The sequence below is a fragment of the Podarcis raffonei genome, chromosome 2 (genome assembly GCF_027172205.1).
Source record: "Podarcis raffonei isolate rPodRaf1 chromosome 2, rPodRaf1.pri, whole genome shotgun sequence".
Classification (NCBI taxonomy): domain Eukaryota; kingdom Metazoa; phylum Chordata; class Lepidosauria; order Squamata; family Lacertidae; genus Podarcis; species Podarcis raffonei.
Genome location: NC_070603.1, coordinates 92,244,434 through 92,253,502, shown reverse-complemented (window position 1 = coordinate 92,253,502; position 9,069 = coordinate 92,244,434). Strand labels below are relative to the sequence as shown.

Sequence of the window (9,069 nt, the reverse complement as noted above, 5' to 3'; positions counted from 1 at the left end):
CGTTCCGGAGGTCGGTACTTAACCTGAAACTGTTCTTAACCTGAAGCACCACTTTAGCTAATGGGGCCTCCTGCTGCCGCCGCACCGCTGGAGCACGATTTCTGTTATCATCCTGAAGCAAAATTCTTAACCTGAAGCACTATTTCTGGGCTACCGGAGTCTGTAACCTGAAGCGTATGCAACCCGAGGTACCACTGTATATCGCTCCTTCCCGAAAAAGCTCCTTTCCCCGGTCCTCCCGCGCCACTCCGCCAGCAGGGGCCGCTGTGGAGCCGCCCGGGCGCGCGGCTGCCGGAACTAGCCTGCTTTTGCCCTGACGCGCCGAGGCGAGTCCCGTCATATGACCCACGTCGCGCGGGGAGCGGGAGGCAGCAGGAGCAGCAGCAGCAAGCAGGAGAACCGGGAGCAGCAGCAGCCTCCGGATTCGGCCTCGAGGCGCCGTCGCGAGAAGGAGCGTCGGAGGCGAGGCGGGCGAGGGAAGGGAGACGAGAAGCGTCCTGGTTGCTGCCTTTGCCGCCACCACCTGCACCCCCCACCCCCATCATGCTGGCGCTGTTGTCTCGGCTGCTGGACTGGTTCCGGTCGCTGTTCTGGAAGGAGGAGATGGAGCTGACGCTGGTCGGGCTGCAGTACTCGGGGAAGACCACCTTCGTCAACGTCATCGCGGTGAGATGCGTGATTCCGCACCCCGGGGAGTCCCTACTTTGCCCCCTCCCGCCTGTCCATTGATACCCGCTTGAGCTGGAGATGGGCGGCTGCTCTCGCTCCTCCCCTCCTTGGCCCCAGCCAAATGCATGCACAGTAATTTTTCCACTAGTTGTAGAGTGGGGTTGTGGTTTTTTTGGGTGGGTGGGAGAAGAGGAACACCAAATTGACATTTTAAAGGCCCCGCCCTCGGCTTTCCCTCCGCCTCCTGCGGCCCATTGAGTTCTGCCTCGTGCGGGTGGTTAAAAGTCCCAGCACTTTGGGGGAGCATGCGAGGGGAAAGGCCACGCCAACTCCTTAGGATAGGGCAAAGGGGCTTTTCCCACTTTCTTTCCTGGGTGGGGTGGCATTCAGACATGCAGCTCGCTCACGTGTTCAGCTGTACAACCAGGGGACAGGAGAAGAGTTTAGGTTAGGGACTTAGAATTCTGCTGTTTCCCGGACCTCGGCAAGCCGTGGAGGTTGGGGTGGGGCTCAGCCAGGTGATGCTTTCGCCCACTTGGTTGCCTCCAGACACTCAACGTGGATGAAAGGAGTTCTGGAGGAGGGCTGCATTAGAGAATGGTGGGTGGTACCCTGCCTTTCCCAGCCCAGTCATGTCTTAGTCAGGTCTGAAGCTCTTTGCATAGCAAGCCTTGTTTGGGATGGGCAAAAGAAGAAGCTGCAACTCTTCTCCCTGAAGCTGCTATAATCCTGACTCTCTGTGGGTGTGACTTTCCCAAAGGAGAACACTTTTCTCTCCCCAGTGTTTGTAGGTGCCTGTGATGTGGGAGGACCAAGGACCTGTCTGGTTTTACCTGACTTTGCTTTGGTTTGGAGATGACTTCCTGGGCCTTTCTCTCTCTGGAGGAAGTTAACAGTTGGGCATGTTGCTCAAGATTAGTAATACAAGACCAGTGTGCACTCAAGAGTGGTCTTAAGGTGCCACATGAGTTTAAGTAAGGATGGGCCTAGCCAATATTTGGAGGCTATCCAGAAACCCCATGTATGTCTGAGCTCTTCCAAGACATTTAAAATATAAATGTTATCTATTTTGTTTGAAGGTATTTCTAGGGCACCTTTAAGGGTAAAAAACCTTGCTAAGATGACTTAAACCCTCTGAAGGGCAACACTTAAGCAGTTTGTGGTATACTTGAACATATATCATCTGAGGCCCTTCTCCAGGTACTTCCTCTGAAAGAAGTTTTGAACGTGGTGGCACTGTCTTTTTGGCTGTGTCTATGGAGGGCCCTCCCCATTGAGGCCTGCTTGATGCCAGTATTAACATCATTTCGGTTCCAGATTGACATACCTCTTTTCCCAGACTCTTCAGAGGTTTCAGTCTTTCCATTCTTTTTCTTTTGTTTGTATTTTGGAGTATCATTTTACCATCAGTTAAACCTGATGATGGTTTTTAAATTGTTTATGCAAGTTACTACTTTTATTGGATTACTACATGTACTTAAAGTAATCCATGCGAGTTTGAATGAGTCTAGGAGCCCTGTCTAGGGACGCGGGTGGCGCTGTGGGTTAAACCACAGAGCCTAGGACTTGCCGATCAGAAGGTCGGTGGTTTGAATCCCCACGACGGGGTGAGCTCCCGTTGTTCGGTCCCAGCTCCTGCCAACCTAGCAGTTCGAAAGCACGTCAAAGTGCAAGTAGATAAATAGGTACCGCTCCAGCGGGAAGGTAAACGGCATTTCTGTGTGCTGCTCTGGTTTGCCAGAAGTGGCTTAGTCATGCTGGCCACATGACCCGGAAGCTGTACGCCGGCTCCCTCGGCCAATAAAGCGAGATGAGTGCCGCAACCCCAGAGTCGGCCACGACTGGACCTAATGGTCAGGGGTCCCTTTACCCTTTACCTTTAGGAGCTCTGTAATGACTTATTAGGGTTATGTTTCATTAAACCAGGGCAAGGGATATCTGTAGAAGGTCTGTCTTTTTTATTTATTGACACCATTCTTGTAAGCAAAAAAGCTCACTTAGACTACATAGCCTGAACAGACTTGATACACAAGTAACTCCTACTAACTTCATTAGGATTTATACTCAGGCAAACAGACATATGTTGCCGTTGAGTACCGTTGCATAAAGTAAGTTTTGCCTTACATATGTGTGAAGGTGCAGGCCCTCAAATGGCTTACTTACTGCTTAGAAATACAATAGATGGTTAAAATGTGTTCAGAACACTTATTTGCCTCAAGGTATCTTAATTAGCACATATTATAGACGAATATTGATCTTTTTAACTGACGTTTCATACTTGCATTCTGGTTGTAAAACATCGTTTTCTCTTCCAGGGTTTTTGGTGTGTGTATATATATCTTTATGCCATCTATAGATATCTATAGCTATGGTAAAATCGGGACCAATCCATTTGGAATACTTTGCTCTGAATAAAGGGTCTCTCTCTGTCTTGAGGGTTTGCCCTTTGGGAGAGCAGAGTTGGGTGAATTACATCCAGCTCATTCTCCTGGTAGGTCAAAGTAGCTTTTCCCCCTTGGTGCATTAACAATAGGAGGGTGGGGTCAGGTTGCAGTTTGGGATGGGGCAAGAAACCTTCCACAATGGACTCAGCTGCAGAATGTGCCTCTCGGTTTAGCCATTAACTTGCTTATCTATGCTGAAGTTGCCTCATAAAAAGCTTTGATGATGTCTTTCTAAATGACTTGATTGCATCACTTCCAACAAACAAGATGCTACATTTTCTTGATTTGTGCCATTATCAGGGGCATGCAGCATTGTCTTGCTAGAGTAAATCTAAAACAGTGCTCTTATTTGGGGGGGGGGGCAAACTGGCCTCTACTTACTACACTTAAGATCGTTTTGGCTTTGGTAGGCCTACTGAGGCAGCAAGCTGCTTCTGTCAGTTCTGTAGGTTTTAATGGTGGCAGTTTGTTGGATAAATCTAGTTCATAATATGGTTCTAAAAGACAACAAAACAGCTTCCTTGCAGGCCTGGGAAATGCTTTCTGGTCTGTACTGGCTTGGCAGACCATTGGAGTGTAATATACTTTGCTTGTAGATATTTTTGTCCTATTTGTTGCTTAGACCTTGCCTCAAATACAGTAATGAAACTTCTGAGGGGATCTTGTAAATGAGATCTGAAACTCCTCACATTTTTCTTTTTTAACAGTAGTGCTTATGACAAAGAGTGAGCAAGGAATAGTTTGGAAAATTAAGAGTGTGATCCTTACCATGTTTGCTTGGAAATGAGTTCTGTTGAAGTTAGTAGGGCTTATTCCCAAATTAGTATGGGTTAGGTCTATAAATGAAGTAGTCCTAGCATTTTTTCAATTTTTTCATGGAAACGTCTTGAGTCTGAGTCTTGACAAGATTGAATTTGTAAATAATACTTCTAAGCAACTAGAATGATTTAAATATCTTCTTGTGAACCACTCTGAGATCTTTTGATAAAGGGCAGTATATAAACAACAACAGCAACAACAACATTTTGCACTTAAGCTTTGTGTTCATTAAGTTCAAAGAACGTTGTTGTGTGGTAGACATATGCTCCATAATAGTGATGGGCTCATTTGAGATGACTTCTAAATACAGTGGTACCTTGGTTTATGAACTTAATCCGTTCCGGAAGTCCTTTCTAAAACCGAAACCATTCGCCTCCCACTGCCGGTGCCCTTCCACCATTCGGATTCCATTCTTAGACCAAGGTAAAGTTCACAAACCGGGACACTACTTCCGGTTTTGCAGAGTTTGTAAACCGAATAGTTCATAAACAGGGCTGTTCTTAAACCGAGATACCACTGTATTCCAAAGCTTCCAGGTTCAGCACCTGCATTGGGATATCCTCTCTCCTTAGCTGAGATAATACAATCAGAAGATGGCCATACCCATGTTCTCCTTATCCACTGGGGATATGTGTGTGCAGCAGCGCCTAGGAACTGGGTGTATTTAAGTCTTGGTCTACTGACAGACCAGTACCCGATTTATGGTAGATCAGCTACTGAGATTATTGCAAATAATACTGGACTAGTGAATTTTTGCCTACCTACTAAGACTTATGTTCATATTTGGAACACTTAGCACAGATCATAGCCTTGATGCGAGTTCCTATGTATGCATGCTTGCTTTGTACATGTTTATACTTCTTGATGGATCATGGGGATTCTTAGGCTGTGCTGGAGGGAAGGTTGAAATCAACCCATACTGTTGTCTTGGGGGGCAATTAGCAAATAAATAAAAACAAAGCAAAGCTTTGTGAATAGGGATAGTTTAAGCAAGGGCTGAACCATCACCCAAAAGACAATATGTGTGTTCTTGTGCTTGAGTGCTACCAAAGGGCGTGCTTGCCCTGACCTGAAAACTTCTTAATTCAAAAACAAACACTAAATGCACAAAATATGGCTAAGAGTTTGATCCATCATTTCTTTAATATCAGTCCTTGACTGCCTTGCATTGCTTGTTTTCAGGACTACAGGGCACATCTGCTATGTTGTTGACTTTGAATGAACGAATTATGGAATTAGAATGGCGAGGCAAAAGGGCGATGTTGGTAGAGTGCTTGCTTGGTAGCTGCTTGCTCTGTGCTAAGGGCTGGGGAACCAGTGGCCCTCCAGATGTTGCTGCATGGCAACTGCAACATCTGGAGGACTGCAGGTTGGCCACCCTTCAGATACAATGACTTCCTTTAAAGGTAGTATTTAGATCTACAACATAAACAAATATTTTATCAAAACCTTTCAGGTAAATTGGAAGCTAGCTTTAACTTGGCACATGTGGTGGAATTTGTTAAAAACATGCTGTTATTGGATGATATATCTTTAAGCAGAACTTTTTTGTTCTTACTGGCAATGCAAATTGCAGAAAGGGAACCTGGTTGAACGTATAGCAGATCCTATGGAAAATTTTGCTGTTCCTCTTCCTATAAACTGAACTAAAGTTGATAAAATATTTAAAACTAGAGAGTTGCTTCTTTTCCACCCATCAAAAGAGTGTTGCCATATTACAACTTAAACATGGATAAAATAAGCCAGGTATGTGTTGAATACTGGGAATCATACCCTCTTGCCAAATCATAGAAACCACTGTTGGAAGTCGAGGTGCCTAGATGATACAAGAACTGGATATATTTCCAGCCCAATTTAAAGGAGTGTCAATTTCTTATGTAGAAGTAATGTCCTTATGCATTTTAAAAGTAAATAATTTAATTTAATAGTTCAGCCTGTTAAAGAAAAGTGCCATTCAGTGGAAGAGGTGGGGAAGGATTGGTTCTTTGAATTGAAATTGTGTACCTTACTGCTTGGTTGGGATCTAACACATCTCTAGACTTAACTGGGTGAAATCTATTAAATATGTATTCTTGCAAACTTGTTCTTGCGTGAAATAAAAGAGCTTTGTCGGCTTCAGTATTAAACTTCAATAGTTTGTGTTTCTGTCACTTGGACTGTAGGCAAGTGATGATAGGAATTTTTATTCTGTGATGATTGCAACTGATAAGCACCTAAAAAAATACAGGGTTGAACATAAGTCATACCGTAGACCCATTAAAAGAATGACTAACTTAGGTCTGCTCATTTCAGTGACTCTACCCTGAGTAAAACTTGGGAGGGTACAATCCACTGTGCTTCACCTTGGTATTGGGGATCTATTGCCTACAACTCCCATGATCCCTAGCTAGCAGGACCAGTGGTCAGGGATGATGGGAATTGTAGTCTCAAAACATCTGGAGGGCCAAGTTTAAGGATGCCTGGCCAAAATTAAAGTTCCCTATCCTTCCAAGGTAAGTATAAAATATTGAAGGCTAATAACTTGCCAGGCTAACAGCTCAGTTATATATGGGTAGTCTGGTAGTAAGGATTTCAGTTAAATATAAAAATAGCTAATAGGAAAGACTTGACTAATGTTATCAGAACTTGAACAACATATTAACCACCTGCATTATTATTATTCCATTAATAATAAGGTCAGGGATGTTTGTGTGGCATGTGAAGCTTGAGTAGGGATTCTCTTTAATTTACCGTATTTTTCGCTCTATAAGACACACTTTTCCCCTCCTAAAAAGTAAGGGGAAATGTGTGTGCGTCTTATGGAGTGAATGCAGGCTCCATGGCTTCAGCGAAAGCAACGCGAAGCCTCCAGAGCGCTTTCGCTGAAGCCAGGAGAGCAAGAGGAGTCAGAGCTCCCGCTGCGCTCCGGAGGCTTCGCGTTGCTTTCGCTGAAGCCAGGAGAGCAAGATCCCTCTTGCTCTTCTGGCTTCGCTTCACTGGAGAGGCGCTGCACAGCTTTCCCTCTCTGCACAGGAAGGGGCTCCGTTTCTCCTGCCGCTTTGCTGAAGGGGTGCTGTGCAGAGAGGGAGAGAATATTTTTTTTCTTGTTCTCCCACTCTAAAACTAGGTGCATCTTATGGTCGGGTGCGTTCTATAGAGCAAAAAATACGGTAAATGACTAAAGGCTGCAGTCTTTTACAAGCTTACATGTGGGTAAGTTTCATTGAATTCAATGGGGCTTGTGTCTGAGTGTGCATGTTTAGGATTTCACTGTAAAAGTAAGATAGTGTGTGTGGGCTGGGAATATATTACAACTTTTTTTTTTAAAGTACTTTCAGCTGGGCATTATCATTCAAAGTGCCTCCCTGAGCAACTTCAAGGGAGCTAAGCTAGCCTAAATGCTTCCATACTGGGACTAAATGTTTTGAGAGCTGGATTCCTAGATCTTTCAATTCTAGGAGAAAGGCTGGTCATTGCTTGATGTAGGCTCTTATCCAGTCATCGGCCAAACTGGATCATTACTTGTTTTCTGGACAGATGTAATAATAGCATGACTCATGAACGGTGATCTAATGATGGTGAAGTCTGGCTTCTTTGTGATTGCAACCTCCTTTATCTGAACTCCAAATATTTAAGACTGCTGAAGTAATCTTCAATTGCTAAGCAAAAACTTGGGATTTAGCAAACTTGGGGTGCATTTTTAAAAACACAAGCTAATACCAGTCTGTGAATATCAGCATACTGATTTTAAAATCGGTAAGAGAAAGCAGAGCTGTATCTGCTCTCCTAACCTTTTCTGAATATCCTTGGTAGTAGTTGACTGGCTACTGCGGAACCCTGTGTTAGTTTTTGGCATTTGGGGAATTACCCAACTCGGTGTTTGTAGGATTAGCGTTGAGAAGCCTGGCATCGAAAATGCTGTGACAAGCCTTTGGAGAGGAGAGGTCTTTCTCTGCTCTAAATGCCCCTGGATATCTTATGCACGACGGAACATGCTGCAGTTGTGGATGGAAATAGAAGTGATGAGGGAAGTAATGACGTGGCTCTTGTAGAAGCAACCTCCTCCTGCTGTGTCACAAGTAGCAATGACACTGTAGACTTGCTGCTGCAGGTTTCAGCTGTCTGTGTAACACAAATGCCTCCAGAAATCTCTTGGGCAATAAAATAAAAACCGTCCTGTCTGCCTGTATGCACCCTTGTTGATTATAGTGACATCTTTGCTTCAAAGAGGGGGAAGTTGCTGCTTCTCTTGGCTTCCCCATAGTAGCTTGCCACATGCAACCCTGGTGAGGGTCTTTCCCCCCAACCTGAAGCTTGTGATATTCAGTTTTTGTATCTGCTGCTTATCCAAACAATTAATACTTGGGTCACTACGACTTCATGGTGAGACGTATATAGATTGACTAGTGTATCTAAGAAGATACTGGTTTTGTTATGATGTAACCCTAAACCATGACTTTGCGTTACGGGGATAAGCCTCAGAAGCCTCATAAAATCATAATAGTTGGAATGTACCCAAGGGTCGTCTAGTCCGACCCCCTGCAATGCAGGAATCTCAGCTAAAGCATCCATGACAGATGGCCATCCAAGCTCTGCTTTAAAACTTCCAAGGAAGTAGAGCCCACCACTTTTTGTGGGAGTCTGTTCCACTGCTGAACAGCTCTTACTGTCAGAAAGTTTTTCCGAATGTTTAGTCAGAATCTCCTTTCTTGTAACATGAAGCTATTGGCTTGAGTCCTACCCTCCAGAGCAGGAGAAAACAAGCATGCTTACTCTTCCATGTGATAGCCCTTAAGATATTTGAAGATGGCTATCATATCTCCTCTCTTTTCCAGGCTAAACATAACCAGCTCCTTCAAGCATTCCTCATAAGGCTTAGTTTCCAGACCCTTGATGATCTTCGTTGCCCTACTCTGCATGTGTTTCAGCTTGTCAACATCCTTCTTAAATTATGGTGCCCAGAATTGGACACAGTGCTCCAAGTGGTCTGATCAAGGCAGAATAGAGTAATACTATTACTTCCCTTGATCTGGACACTATACTTCTAGAATAGCGTTAGCTTTTTTTTGTTGCTGCATCACACTGTTGACTCATGTTAAGCTTGTGGTCCACCAAGACCCCTAGATCCTTTTCACATGTACTGCTAGTAAGCCAGGTG

At 44.5% G+C, this 9,069-nt stretch overlaps 1 protein-coding gene across 1 annotated transcript in view; it reads left to right on the top strand.

Annotated features, from left to right (window-relative positions):
* Nucleotides 1-325: 325 nt before the first annotated feature.
* Nucleotides 326-9,069, top strand: part of ARL8B (ADP ribosylation factor like GTPase 8B) — a 29,125-nt gene continuing 20,381 nt past the window's right edge. The window contains 2 exon segments of the mRNA XM_053378127.1: nt 326-464; nt 467-666. Of these exon segments, the coding sequence (XP_053234102.1) occupies nt 341-464; nt 467-666 (324 nt within the window). The 5' untranslated portion in view covers nt 326-340.